The sequence below is a fragment of the Mus caroli genome, unplaced genomic scaffold (assembly GCF_978045245.1).
Source record: "Mus caroli unplaced genomic scaffold, Mus_caroli_1 scaffold_3, whole genome shotgun sequence".
Classification (NCBI taxonomy): Eukaryota; Metazoa; Chordata; class Mammalia; order Rodentia; family Muridae; genus Mus; species Mus caroli.
Window position 1 is genome coordinate 73,034,528 of NW_028227258.1, and position 15,466 is coordinate 73,049,993.

The 15,466-nt window shown below is 44.0% G+C and overlaps 1 protein-coding gene across 1 annotated transcript in view; it reads left to right on the plus strand.

The window, feature by feature from the left end:
• Positions 1-15,466, plus strand: part of Dap3 (death associated protein 3) — a 29,422-nt gene that overhangs the window by 2,150 nt on the left and 11,806 nt on the right. The window contains exons 2-3 of the mRNA XM_021158630.3: positions 7,249-7,302; positions 13,828-13,932. Coding sequence (XP_021014289.1) covers positions 7,249-7,302; positions 13,828-13,932 — 159 coding nt within the window. The remainder of the gene's footprint in view (positions 1-7,248; positions 7,303-13,827; positions 13,933-15,466) is intronic.

A 15,466-nucleotide genomic window follows, 5' to 3' on the forward strand; every position in this document is an offset into this window, starting at 1 on the left:
TGACGGACTCCTGTACTGTTCCTGTTGAACCCTTACAACAGGGAGACTTCCTTTTCCAAGCAAAGCTTGAAGTTCAAAGAAATCTGTAACTTGATCTTTAGACTTTAGTTTCCTGTCTCTTAAGAACCTAACTTTCCCCTATACCACACTGCCTTCTTTATTTGTATGTGTGTGTGTATGGGTGTTTTGTTTCCATGTATGTCTGTGCATCCTGTGTGTGTATGTGTGTGCGTGTGTGTTGCCCCGAGAGGCCAGAAGAGGGTGTTGGATCACCTAAGATTGTGAGCCCCTGCATGGGTGCAGGAGATGGGGGCGAGGCACATTAATTTTCCTTCTGTAGTCCCAGTGTTTCTCGAGGAACCCAAACCTGGGCAAGTAGGAGCAGAAAATGTAGCATAAATATGTTTGATTGTGCTGTGCGCATGTGCATGCACACTCTTGGGGTGCCAGAGGTCAACTTTAAATGCCACTATTGAGGAGCTAGTCTACTAGTTTTTCCTGTTTTGTTTGTTTTGGGTTTCTCTGTGTAGCCCTGGTATCCCTGGATCTCTGTAGACCAGGCTGAACTAAGATTCCCCCTGCGTCTACCTCCAGTGCTGGATTTAAAGGTGTGTGCCATTGTACCAGGACAGTAGTAGTTGTTGCTGTTGTTGTTGTTTTCTGAAATAGCTGCCTGCCTGGAACTCAGATGAGCTGGATTTGATTAGTTAATGGCCTGACTGTCTCCACATTACCCAGTCTTGGGATTATAAAGTATCTACCACCATGCCTGGCTTTTTTATATGCCTAGGGATTAAATTTTAATGACAAGCACTTTGATAACTGAGTCATATTTTTCAGCCAAAGCTGTTTTTTTTCTAACTGAAATTAATGAAGACAACTAGTCTTCACTAATTTCCATACAGTCTTTCTCAGTCCACACAATTGAGTGCTGACTTAATATACACAAGGCCTTGGATTTGATCCCCATTACTGCCAGCTCAGTTCCCTGCCCCAGAAATAGTCCTCTGTGCAATTATTTGGTTCATCAATGTGATTGTATTTTCTACTTATGTAGTTGTTGTTTTGAGACAGAGTCTCACCATGTAGTACTGTGTGGCCTGGAACTTGCTGTGTAGAAAACAGGCTGGCTTTGAACTCACAGATTAAAGGCCTACATATACATCCCCACACCTGGCTGTTCTTGCAAGTTGTTGGTTTTTTTCTTAAAAGTATTTTAAAGGGGCTGGAGAGATGGCTCAGGGGGTAAGAGCACTAGCTGCTCTTCCAAAGGTCATGAGTTCAATTCCCAGCAACCACATGATGGCTCACAACTATCTGTAATTGTATCTAATGCCCTCTTCTGGTGTATCTGAAGACAGCAACAGTGTACTCAGATAAACATAAAGTAAATATTTCCTTTAAAAAAGTATTTTTAAATGATATTGAAAATGTAATTTGGACCTAAGTGTTGTGGCTCATACTTGAAATCTCAACCTTTGGGAGGCAGGAGGATTGCTGAGAGTTCAGGACCAGTCTATATGAGTGTGAGACTTTACAGATGGGTAGGTAGACAGACAGACAGAGAGTGAGTTAGCTGGCTAACTAGCTGGGGTGTCTTTTAGTAGTAGAGCATTTGTCTAACATGTACCAGGCCCTGAGTTGATCTCTAACACCACTAAGATAAAAGCCAAACAAAATGTAATTTAGTATAGGTTAGTTTGGTTTGGTTTGGTTGGGTAACGGTCTCACAGAGTGTAGGCTAGCCTTGAACTTACTGTACAGTGGAGGATGACTGACTTCCGGTCCTCTTGCCTCCACCTTTAATGCACTGTGTTTACAGTGGACACCCCTGTACCCAATCTATGAAATGCTGGAGATGGAGCCCTGAGCTTTGCGCTTGCTATGCAAGTGCTCCTCCCCAGCCCTGGTTTGGTCTGCTCTTTTGGGATTGGGTGTCACTCAGTGCTATCCTAGAACTCACTTTGTAGACCAGGTTGTCCTTAAACTCACAGAGATCCACCTGTTTCTGCTTCCCAAATGCTGGTATAAAAGGTGTGGGCCATTATGGCCCAGCTTAATGAAGACCAAGAGAACTAAGTAAAACAGATAACAAGTGGAGTATGTAGAACCTTGTTCCAGCCTGTGACCAAGAGTTTTGAATCATACTCTCAGCAACAACCATGCCCTATAGCTGCCTCCTCCACTATAATCTACAACAGTGGTATCATTACTCCTTGCAGTAAAGGTATTCCAAGGCTAAATAAGTTTGGAATTTAAAGTAATATCTCTTAGCAGTCTTAGTAGCACAAACCTACCATCCTGGTACTGGGAGGTAGGGGCCATACTTGGCTACATAGCAAGCTTGAGGACAGCCTGAGCTATATGAGACTGCCTCAAAACAACTAAGTAGAAAAATAAAACACAGGTCTTTATTACAGTTTGAATATGTATTTCAAAGTTTATCATGAAATTAATGACTGCACTATTTCTCAAATTTCATGTTAAACCTAAGTTAGTAGTCAGCAAACATCTTGGGAAGTGATGCTTTTGGGCTGTAGTTTTCCTGTAGAGCAAAAGAGCCTTGGGTCCCTGCAGGTGATAGGGAAGCTGGTGGTTCACGCCTTTCCTCCCAACATTTAGGTGTCAGAGGCCAAAGGATCGCTGTGTGTTTCAGGCCAGGCTGGTCCACATCATGAGTTCAAGACTGCTAAGGTTACAGAGAGACCCTGTCTCAAATTGGAGGGGGGAGCAGTAGAGTTGTCTTGTTCACCTCTGTACCCTACATATAGCTGAGCATGTAGAAGTACTTCTCATGTTTCTTTATTAAAAAGTATACGGTGACTAAAAGAATATGGGATTCAAAGGAGTTTGTGACTCTATGGTTGTTTTTTTGTTTTGTTCTGTTTTGTTTTACAGTGTATTTATTTGGGGGCTGGAAAGGTCTCAGTGGTTAACTGCCCAGGCTTGAGGAGTGGGAAACAGACATACATGCAAGTGCCTTTATAGACATACAGACAGAACACTCATAGAAATAAAATGGGCAGTGGTGGTACACGCCTTTAATCCCAGCACTCGGGAAGCAGAGGCAGGTGGATTTCTGAGTTTGAGGCCAGCCTGGTCTACAAAATGAGTTCCAGGCCAGCCAGGGCTATACAGAGAAACCCTGTCTCAAAAAAACAAAACAAAAAAAGATAAAATAAAATGGAAATATAATATTTTATTAAAAAAGAATTTATGTATTCTACATGTTTGCCTGATAGTTGTGAAGACCAGAAAGGGGCACCTGACCCCAAAGTCACTGTGTCATGCTGAACATCAAACCTGGGTTCTGGGCCTCTCACCTGCTGAGCAGTCTCTCCACTATGGTTTGTAGCCATCTTGACTGCTAGAGGCTTCATCTTTGTTCATTGTATTCCCTGGTATTGGCACATAGTAACAAGTGAAATTTGTACAACTTTGTTGTTACTGTTGTTGTGTTAATAATTAGCACAGGTGGCAAGTAACAGCTATCAAGAGATTTCATTTACTCGGTCAGTGCTAGGTAGTTGTTGTTACATTGAAGTACAGGAATCTCTATCTGTGAAAGAATTTGTTTTCTGTAAATGCCAGGGTCAACAATGGGAGCTGGAGAGGTGGCTCAGTTTGGAGCATATTTTGCTCTTACAGAGAACCTGAGTTCGGTTCCCAACGCTCACATGATGTCTCACAGCTGTCTATAACTCCAGCTTCAGGGGATCCAGTTTCCTCTTCTCATCTCTTAGCACCAGGCATGGATATGATACACATGCACATATGCAGGCAAAATATTCATAGACATAAAAATAAGTCTTAAGATTAAAAAAAAATTAAAGTCAACCATGGTTCAGAAATATTTACTGGAAAAATTACAGAAACGAACAATCTCCATGTTAGACTGCTGTCCTGATCAAGTTGATGAAATCTTATGTTGTACCACTCCATCTCACCTAGGACCTGAACCATCTCTTTCTAGCATAGTCACACTACAATGCTGCCCACTAATCGTTATCTTGGGTATCAGGTGTGCTGTGGTTACAGTGACTTTGGTTGGCCCTTTCTGTTTAAAGATCCAAAGCTTAAGAGTGAGGATGCTGAAGGAGTTACAAAGACAAAGTTTGGAGCTGAGATGAAAGGATGGACCATCTAGAGACTGCCACACCCGGGGATCCATCCCATAATCAGTCTCCAAACGCTGACACCATTGCATACGCCAGCAAGATTTTGCTGAAAGGACCCTGATATAGCTGTCTCTTGTGAGACTATGCCGGGGCCTGGCAAACACAGGAGTGGATGCTCACAGTCAGCTATTGGATGGAACACAGGGCCCCCAATGGAGGAGCTAGAGAAAGTACCCAAGGAGCTAAAGGGATCTGCAACCTTATAGATGGAACAACAATATGAACTAACCAGTACCTCCCAGAGTTCATGTTTCTAGCTGCATATGTAGCAGAAGATGCCCTAGTCGGCCATCATTGGGAAGAGAGGCCCCTTGGTCTTGCAAACTTTATATGCCTCAGTACAGGGGAAAGCCAGGGCCAAGAAGTGGGGGTGGGAGGGAAGGGGAGAGGGGGAGAGTATGGGGGACTTTGAGGATAGCCTTTGAAATGTAAATGAAGAAAATACCTAATTAAAAAAAAAATGAGTGAGGATGCTGGTGTCCAGCATGGTTTACTCACCTTTAACCCCACCCAGCACTGGGGAGGCAGAGGACAACCAAGGGCTGCATAGAGAAACCCTATATTCCAAAAAATAAGATAAAATAAGAAGAGAGTTATAATGCTAATAATTCAGATATGGGGGCTGGTGAGATGGCTCAGCGGGTAAGAGCACCGACTGCTCTTCCGAAGGTCCTGAGTTCAAATCCCAGCAACCACATGGTGGCTCACAACCATCCGTAAGGAGATCTGATGCCCTCTTCTGGAGTGTCTGAAGACAGCTACAGTGTACTTACATATAATCAATAAATGAATCTTTTTTAAAAAGAATTCAGATATGCTAAAGAGATGGTATAAGGTGCTTCCTTTAAGTAGAAAGGTGGGGGTGCTAGTCCTCAGAGGCAGGAGAGCCAGGAGACAGACTCCAGCCTAATCTGTATAGTGACATCCCATTTGAAAAGAGAGGGTTCAGAAAGGGGAGAGGAAGGGAAGTGACCACACTCATGCAACTTACTATATTTACTATAATTCTATTTATTTAAATGAGGCATTTATTAAAATGCCTTAATTTATTCTTTGAAATTTGTTGTGGAAATGTATATAGTGAAAAAAGTGTATGTATTTGGTTTGATGCAGTGTATGGTTTCAGACTAACACTGGGTGTCGGGTCTTGTTTGTTTATTGGGATGGGGTAGATACAGTGTTACTCTGTAGCTCAGTCTCTTCTAGTCCAGGCTCTCCTCAGTCCAAGAACTCCTTCAGCTTCAGCATCCCAAGAGCTAGAATTAAAAGCGGCATGAGCCACTCTACCCTGCTTCTGATGAGATCTTGAGGACATACTTTATTTTAAATTTCTTTTCACTACCAAAAGAGTAGCATTTTCTAATTAAATATTTCTACCATACAAAAAACGGATAAATTTAGCATGTGGTATAAAGATAATAATAACCCTCATGGTATGAAATAATAACCAGTGTAATAAGGTCTGATTAGGGACTGTGGTTGAACACTCGCTCCTCAGGTGATGGTGCTGATGGGGGGGGGGGGGGGGTTAGGAGGTGGAGGTTCACTGGAGGAAGTAGATTGCCCAAAGATGGCCCCTGAATGTAGGTACAGTGTGACCAGAAAGAAGGCTCCTGTTTCTGCCACTGTCTATTGCCCTATCTCCTCCCTTTGTGCTCCATGATGGATTGTATGTCTCTGGAACCCAAGAGCAGTTTAAACCCTGTCTCCGCAATGCTTTTGTAAGAGTGTTTTATTACACCAACAGAAGAGGAAGGCCCATCTGTTAGTGTGATTGCTCTCACCAACAATCCCAAGAAGCAGGAGACAGAGTTTGAAGGATCTGTACAAGTTCAAGACCAGCATGGTTTATGTAGTTCCCTATCAGCTAGGGCTACATAGTAAGACTGTCTCAAACAAACAAACAAAAAAACCAAAGGAATAATAAAATAAATACTCATGTTGGATTACCAGTTCCCAGTGTTCCCCTAAGTGTCGCTGTTATTTCAGAGCTTACTCTTAGCATTCGCTTGCCTTTCCAGTCCAGTTTTGCCATCTGTGTGTGTCCTGCAGACAGTGAGTGACGTTTCAGAGGTTTCTTGTGGTCTGTTTTCTCGGGTAGGGTGTTATTTATTCCAGGCTGGCCCTAAACTATATAGCTGAAGATGGCCTTGAAATTCTGATCTTCCTGCATCCACCTACTCGGTACATGGTTTTGAAATTTAGTTTATTTAACAGGATACATAATAATTTTCATTCAGGGGGGCTGGAGAGATGGCTCAGTGGTTAAGAGCACCGACTGCTCTTCTGAAGGTCCGGAGTTCAAATCCCAGCAACCACATGGTGGCTCACAACCATCTGTAATGAGATCTGATGCCCTCTTCTGGTGCATCTGAAGACAGCTACTGTGTACTTAGATATAATAATAAATCTTTAAAAAAAAATAATTTTCACTCAGTAATAATTTTTGTTTGTTTGAGACAGGGTATCTCTGTGTAGCCCTGGTTGCCCTGGAACTCACTTCATTTGTTAGATCAGGCTGGCCTTGAACTCAGAGAGACCCACTTGCCTCTGCTTCTGAACTACTAGGATTAAAGATGTGCACTGCCTTGCCTGGCCAGTCTATATCTTCGACATTGACCCATTCATTATAGCTTCTTTCCTGCTATTTCTATGGGTCAGTGGATATTTTACTTTAGGTTTGTTTGTTTGTTTGTTTTTACAATTTTCAAATAACTCACACTCCTCTGCTATAAACATTCTTATATTTTCCAGTGTATATGCATATGTAGTTTTCTAGAGTAAATATGAGAAATGGAATAGCTGCATATTCATATGTCTTCAACTTTGTATATTGTGGCACTTCTTCATTAGCATCTCATTATGAAGGCTTTAATTTCATTTTCATGACTTGTAGTGATGTTAAACTTCCTGTATAATGTTTCCTAAGTGAAATGGTTTTTCTTGTCTTTTGCCTAGTTTGTTGATGCATAGATGGTTTTCATATATCTAGACAGTATCAGATTTTTATATTACTTATGTTTTTATTAAATAGTGGCTTACCTTTTTTTCCTCTTTGTCTTTTTTTAAGAGAACAAAGACCATGCTGACAGGAATAACAAGGCTTTTCTCCAGGGTCCAGAAGGTGAGTTTCCACAAACTGCTTTACTTTCAGGTAAAATTCTCAAGGTGGTGCGCACCTTTAATCCCAGCACTCGGGAGGCAGAGGCAGGCGGGTTTCTGAGTTCGAGACCAGCCTGGTCTACAAAGTGAGTTCCAGGCCAGCCAGGACTATACAGTGAAACCCTGTCTCGAAAAACAAAAACAAAACAAAACAAAACTTCTCAGAAGACTACGGCAAGATGACTGGGAGTTCAAGGCCAGCTTGGCCTGCCAAGTGAGAGTCTGCCTAAGCAACAGGCAGAGATAGTGAGCCTGAGGTAACGTGCGAGGAGGAGGGGCCATTTTTACAAACTGGTAACTTTGAGATAGCTGGCTATTTAGACACGCCACTTTTGATAAGAGACTAAAATTGTGTAGAGAATGGACTACGTGAGGAGGGTGGGAAGGTGGCGAGTTAGTCAGGAGGTAATGCCACTCAAACGTGAGGGCCTGTGCAGCACTCGAGTGAAAGCTGGCATGGGCTGAAACACCAGAGCTGGTAGGCTGGGTGTCAGTAGACCCCTGAAGTTGATTAGCTGGCTAGCCTAGCCGAATTGGTAAGCTGCAGGTCCACTGAAAACCCCTTAGTGAATGAAGAAGTAAGGCAGAAAGCAGTCAGGGAACACACTGGACATCCTCCTCTAGCAGCCACCACATGTGCGTGCATGAACACACACTTCCATGACACACACAAAGGAGGAGGACAAGGTAAAACCTTCATCTGGGCTGGGGATAAAGCTCCGTAAAATACTGACTGGACTCAGGAAATCCCGGGTTAGATTTCCAGTGCCACATAAACTGAACATGGCAGCAGCAGTGCTAAACAGCACTACTAATCAGGAGCGCAGACTTTGGAGGTAGCGGCAGGAGGATCAGAAACTCAAGGTCATCTTCAGCTATACAGCACATTTGGATCTAACCTGATTTACATGAAACTCTGCCCACAGCTCACAAAAGGTAAGGGGCTAGAGAGACGACTCACAAGTTCAGAGTGCACTCTGAACAAACCTAAGGACCAGAATTGGAATCCCCAGCATCCACAGAACAAGCAGAGCCTTCCACAGACACTTGTAACCCCAGGTCTAGCGGAATCTGGCAGGTTTTTCTGTCCTCCACACAACTAACACACACACACACACATGCACATACAATGAGGCAGACCTATACAAATAAAGAATAAGACCATAGTGAATTGGGCATAGTATCACAGTCCTGTCGATAATCAAAGCACTTGGGAGACTAAGATACAAGGATCAAGGCTGGCCAGGGCTCTATAGAGAAACCCTGCCTCAAAGTGAGCAAACGTGTTATACTACTGGTTTGTTTTAGTCTTTTTAATTATTTACCAAATATTAGTTGTTTCATTTGTTTGTTCATATTTGCTTTTTTAAAACAGAATTTCACTGTGTAGCCCCAGCTGGCCTGGAACTCAAAGGAAATGCATCTGCCTTTGTCTCCCAAATGGTGGCTGTAAAGGCACACACCACCACTCCCAGTGTGCTTTAGTGCCTTGGCTCCTCGTGACAGTGCACTGTCCTTGTTTTAAAGTTGCAGAAACTAGAGATTAGAATGGATAAGTAACCTACTGTGAAAACTGAAATTGTCAAACTTTACGGAGATGCTGACTGGTGACCTAACCAGTGTCCATGTGGTGTCCATGTTCTCCAGAGGCACGCAGTTCCAAGGTCATGAGAAAATGACCACTCTGACTACGTGGTACAAAGGCAGCACCTATGACAATCACCAGGCCTGGGTTTGCTGAGAACGGGAAATCCTAGAGGCCTGAGTCTGGAGGGTGAGAACTGAAGAAGAAAGGGTTGCTTGCAACAGATCCTAGGATTCCATGAAGAGTTCTTAGGAGTGGAACATTCCCCTTATCCAGTTTGGGATTGGGAGGAGGGGTTTGCTCTTTCCTTTCCTTTTCCTTTCACCCCTACACTGAGATTTATAAAAGGCCTTTGTCCATTTTAGTGAATCAAAGCAAAACAAAAATGTTACAAAAGAAATAAAAGCCAGTATTGGGGCAAGAAAGAATATTGGCTTGGTGTCTACGAGCACTGGCTGCTCTTGCAGATGACCTAAGTTTGGTTTCTAGCACCCATGAGGGCTCATAACCACCTGTACCTTTAGTTCTTGGTGGCCCAGTGCTCCCTTCTGGTCTCTTCCATACATACAGGCATAAAAGTGATACATATAAAAATAAGGGCCAGGTGTGATGGCTCACAGCAGGCAGAGACAGCAAATCCCTGAATTTAAGCCCATAGTGAGTTCCAGGTCAGCCAGGGTTCCATAGTGAGACCTTGTGTCCAGAATGGGTGTGTAGTTATAGAGTTGGCTCATGGTGAGGAGCACTGGCCCCTCTTTCAGAAGGTCTGTGATTGATGGCTCACAACCATCTGTAACTCCAGTTCCAGGTTGGCCTCTGAGGGCACACTTGTGGTGCACAACCTTACGTGCAGGCAAAATACCCATTCACATAAAATTAGAATGTATAGTTTCTTAGTGTATATGTTTTCAGTTTGGCTCAGGATGACCCTGCGTGGCTCATGGGTAGTGTTTGACGGACTGCATTATGTTCACTGTGGAACTAAGCTAAGGGAATTCTACATAGAGCTGTTTATCCTAGAACTCAGACTAGCGGCTTAGTTCCATTTATAACACTTTAAGATATAAGGAATCCATTTTGTTAGTTTTTTATTTACTGAAGGGGGAAAAAAAACCCTGAAGTCATCAGAGTACTGTAGAAATAGCACCACCTTGTGGCCATTGAGTATTTTTAGTTAATTTTATTTACATGTGTGGTTGTTGCCTGCGCCTATTTGTGCACTGTGTGCATTCCTATTGCCCCTGGAGGCCTGAACAGGGCGTAGATACTGGAGGGCATAGGGACTGGAGTTACTCATTTTTGTGAGCTGCCATGTGGGCACTAAGAATAAACCAGGGTCTTCTGGAAGACAGCCGATACTCTCAACACCTGAGCCAGCACCCAAGCCAGCACCTAGTTTTCTTAATTTAAGAAAATGTATTCCTAGCCAGGCATGGTGGTGCACACCTTTAATCCCAGCACTCGGGAGGCAGAGGCAGGCTGATTTCTGAGTTCAAGGCCAGCCTGGTCTACAGAGAGAGTTCCAGGACAGCCAGGGCTACACAGAGAAACCCTGTGTGGAGAAAAAAGAAAGAAAGAAAATGTCTTCCTGAATATGAGCATGTGGAGGGCGCACTTATGGAACTTAGTTCTTCTGCTTTTACACGGCTTCATGGTGACAAGTTCACCAAGAGTACATAACAAGCAGCTTTACTCCTGAGACTTCCCAGAGATGTGGCAGTTGTGGTGGCACATACCTGAAATCCAGGTGTTTGAAATGCTGAGGAAGGGATTCTGAGAATTTAAGGCCAGCCTGATCTATATAACAAGTGCCAGGACAGCCAGGGCTAAATCGTGAGATCTTGTCTCAAAACAACAAGACCGATGGTAGATGGAAGGAGCCTGGCGCCTTCTCCTGGTACTCAGGTGTGTTACTCAGGTGCTTTCCTGAGAGAGCAGCTCTTCCTTTGTCTTCTGTATGTTTAGTATTCTGGCTTTGCTGGTCCTGTATTTTCAAAAGGTTTTGCTGGCAAGAACAGGAGCTGGATAAAGAGATGGCAGTCTATCCTCAGCTCGCAGTGGATGTCCTTGGATGTGGTGGGGGCTGCAGCTGCTTGCTTCCTTCTTCCCTCCTTATATTTTGCTTTGTGTTTAATCTGTATGGGTGTTTTGCCTTCCTGGGTGTCTGCATATACATGTGTTCCTGATGCCTGCACAGGCCAAAAGAGTGTGTTGGAGCGCTTTGAACTGTAGTTACAGACAGTTGTGAGCTGCACATGGGTGCCAGGCATTGAACCTGGATCTTCTGGAAGAGTTAGGCCATCTCTCCAGCTTCCTCTCTTCTTTATCCTTCATTCCTTTAGCTTGAGATAAGCTATTCTGTAATCTAGGCTGCCACAGCAAGAGAGGATGGAGCTTAATAGCCACTCTCAGCTGGTTTTCATTTTCAACAACTGACAGTATTCCCACTCCTGGCTCTGTAGCCAGCTGTAATCTCCTAGCAGTGGGTTAGAGGAATATTTGAATTGTTTGGGAGATAAACCTGCCTCTGCTATAAATTTGAGTTATATTCTAACCTATTTCTTTGCACTGTTGGTTTATACTAAAATCTGCCACTAATATTTCAGACTTGGTGTGCACTTGGGAGGATGCTTGGAACCTCCATACATGCACGAGTGCATGCAAACACCAAGCACATAGTAATATGAAGGGCTGAGAGATAACTAGGCAGTTGTTTCACAAGCATCAGGACCAGACTCGGATCTCAGCACTCACATTATAAGCTGGGATCTCACATGCGACCACAGTTCCATCTATGAGAGAGGAGAATCACTGGAACTGCCATCGTCCAGACAGGTGGAGAAAAGTATGGATGCGCCCACCCACCGTCCCAACCCTAGGTCCAGGGAGAGTCATTACCTCAATGGCCCAACACTGTCTTCTGGCCGTGTGTGCACAGGCATGCTAGTGTGCTCCCAGGCATATGCACTAAGTAAGTTCTCGAAGAGGGTTGGCAAATGGTCAAGCAGGTGAAGATCCTTGTTGCCAAGCCACCTAGACTCTGTCCCAGCTCGCGTGATGGAAAGCAAGCACACCTCATTTCCACAGGTTGCCCTCTGCTTCCCCCACACTTCCCCAGGCTGTGCCCCGCATACCACATAGAGCATTAATGGATAAAGAAGTATGAGAGAGTTAATGTAAGGTATGAAAAAAGGCTTGGCAAAGTGTCTCATAGGGTTACAGAATGCGGTGCCAAGCATGGTCACCCACAAGATGATAAAGAAAGGTCCTTCCTGTTGTCCTTGGGAACCATAATATGATAGAGAGGAGAGGACCTTCCCTGTTGTCGTCAGGACCTACAAGATGATAGAAACAGGACCTTTCCCAGTTATTCTTTGGTTTCCACATGTATACATTGGCATGTGCACATCCATACAAACAAGCACAAATAAATGTATTTTTTAAAACATTTTATGTTGGGGTAGAGACAGGTGGATTTCTGTGAATTCAAGGCTAGCCTGTTCTACACAGTGAGTTCTGGGTCAGCTAGGGGTAAGTCCCTGTCTAAAAAATAAAATAAAAAAAGATTTTTAATGAAAACAAAAGGTAATGGAAAGAGTAGAGATTTTAGAGTCAGTCTTGGATATCGTGTTAGTTAGGGTTTCTCATATGGTGATTAAACACACAGACCAAAACCAGTTTGGGGCAGAGTGGTTTTGTATTGGGTGGCATGTGGAGACCAGTGTGCCGTGGAGGACACTGCTGCCCTGTGAAGCTCTCCTTGCTCACAGCTCCCTCTTCTGTTTCTCTTGAATTTCTCCCCTAAGCTGGAGGCTTCTGTGAAGGCTTACTGTCTTTAAGCTTGCTGGAGGGAGTTTTTCCTTTAGGAAGCATCTCATAGAGCCCAAGCTAGACTTGCCCCCCCCCCCCCCCCCGCTCCCACCGAGTGCCAGGATCATAGACATGCACCCTTGTGCCCTGCTAATTTGAGAAATTTTCTTAGTATTTTTCTCATATTTTTCTCCTGAAATGTCATTTAAATCTCCCACCCCCATTCCAGAAGTTTCTGAGTATGGTTAACTAGTTCCCCCTAGCTGGACACTTTACATGCTCCCTCATTACGTGTCCCTAATGACAGATTCTTACTGTGCCGGTCATAGCTAGCAAGGCCAGGCATGATACACTCAGCACTATGAGGAGAAGCAACCAGATCTTCAAGGCTAGACACAAGTCAGACCCTGACAGAGTGTAAGGGATGGGGAGAGTGGTCACAGGGTACTCATAACGTCTCCTTTACTCCCAGCACTCTTTCTGGAGGCAGATTAGAGGCAGCCAGACCCATCCAGGCTGTGAGCACGAAGCAACCATTTATTGCCAGCCATGCTGAAGCATATTGCACTGACCCTCACAGTGGAGGCTCCTGTGCCATTAGGAGCCCTGTATAGCAGTGGGACGTGGATTAAACACATTTTCTACGCTGCACATGGGTCCACCTGCCCTGTTCTTCCAGCTACTCAAATGTGGAGATAAGAGATTCACTGAGCCCAGAATTCAAGGCCAGCCTGTGCAACTAACCAAGACAGAAAAACACAAGTATGGCTAAGAGAGAAGGTTCAGCCGACACGTTAGTCTCAGTGCCTGGGAAGTGGAGACAAGAGTGCCATGAGCAGTTAGCTTAGCAGTGGCTGCGCTGACAGATTGGTTTCCGTTGTAAGACAGAGCCCTGGCGTAGCAGTATACATGCTAAAACAGATTCAGAAGCTAAAAGATGTGACTGGATTTAGTAAAGATCCGTTCTATATAGAACTAAAACATGTTTTAGTGTCATGATTCCCTGATAGAGACATAGCTTGAGACCTCAGTGTTACAACAAGCATTGAAAAACCAGATGATTCCAGAACCCTGAAACATTTTCTTTTGTAGTTGGACCCGAGGTGTTTTTTGCACATGAGTGTTCAAGCAACTCAGAACAGTCAGGCTCCAGCTGAGCGTCCCAGAACTGTTTCCCGCACCAGTGACAGTGACCCGGTAAGTTGCTGATGTGGGTGGGTTTCAGAGATTATAATTTGTGTTGCCATATTACTCCTTTTACATGTCAGGATACTGGTTTTTATATATTGTTGGGTTTTTTTTTGGTTTTTCGAGACAGGGTTTTTCCTTGTAGCCCTGGCACTCACTCTGTAGACCAGGCTGGTTTCAAACTCAGAAATTCACCTGCCTCTGCCTCCCAAGTGCTGAGATTAAAGGTGTGCGCCACCACTGCCCGGCGATATATTGTTTTTAACAAATCTCAATTGTTTGATTTTTAATCAATGAAGTCTAAGAAGCCAGATGCTGGGGTGAAAGCCTGCTAGCCCAGAGGAAGTACCCAGCTGACCTTCCTCTTCAGCTAACATCCCAGAAGCAATGCCTGTCTCTCATGCAGTCTCAAAAACTCTTTCAAGCCAAATGTCCCTCCCTTCTACTTCCTGTGGTGTCTCTCTACCCATCCTCCTGACTCCCTCGTCCTATTACTTCTTAATAATCCTGTGTCCCTCCCTGTCAGCTGGCTCTTGGCCTGTGGTTGACTTTATTTAATCCTGTTTATAATATTCAAGCAGAAAGCTCTTGGATTAAAGTCATGTGCTAAGGCTGAGCTATACCACAACTAAAAACAAGTGTTTTTCATTAACTAACACATCTTGGGGTTCACAGTGTGATCAAATCTCCTGCACCATACATATGCTCAGGTAGGTGAGACACCTGGGCTAGCACTCTTAACTCGCACCTTCCCTTGTTGCTCTGTGGTGCTGTAAAAATATAAAGTACAAAGCTAGTCCAACTTCTTTCTAATGTGATCTTAATAATGAATTCACCTAGTGAATCTTTCTGAATTAAAAATTAGCTAAAATTAAGCTGGTATGGTGCACACCTTTCATCCCAGCAAAAGCAGATGTCTCTCTGAGTTCAAGGGCAACCTGTTCTACATAGTGATTCCCACAGCAACCAGGCTTTGTAGATAGACTCCTTTTCAAAACAAATTGGCTACATTCAGTTCCTTCTGAGATAAGTTTCTCAGGAATTATGTCTTTTAGTTGGGCCCCACTTTCCTCAAATGAGCACTTGGTACATGTTTTACACTTCTGGTTTAAGAGCACCCTTCACGGGTCCTGGTTCTTCAGCCCTGCTGTAAACAAACATGTGGGGCCTGGGAAAGGTAAGCTTGTGGGGTAGGCTTGACGAGTATTCAGGTGTGTCACGAGTGCTGGTGCGTGCTTCAATCCCAGCACTGTTTTCCAATAGTCAGAAGTGTGACAGCACAGCCTTCCTTTCCTGGCAACTTTCCTGGTGCCTTGTCTGCAGGACTGTTCCTCCTTTGACTTTAAACCTTGACAGACTGGGTGCTTTCCCCATGCCCAGGGCTGGTGTCATCGCCTAGAAATAAATCAGTTGTGTGGTCTCTGTGCTTCTTTAATGTGAAAGAAGAGCTTCATGAGCCTTTTTTCCATGTTGTCCCAAACTCATTCTTTCCATCTTGATATGGCCGTAGTGTGGCTGTGTAGACATGTAAAGAGATGCAGAT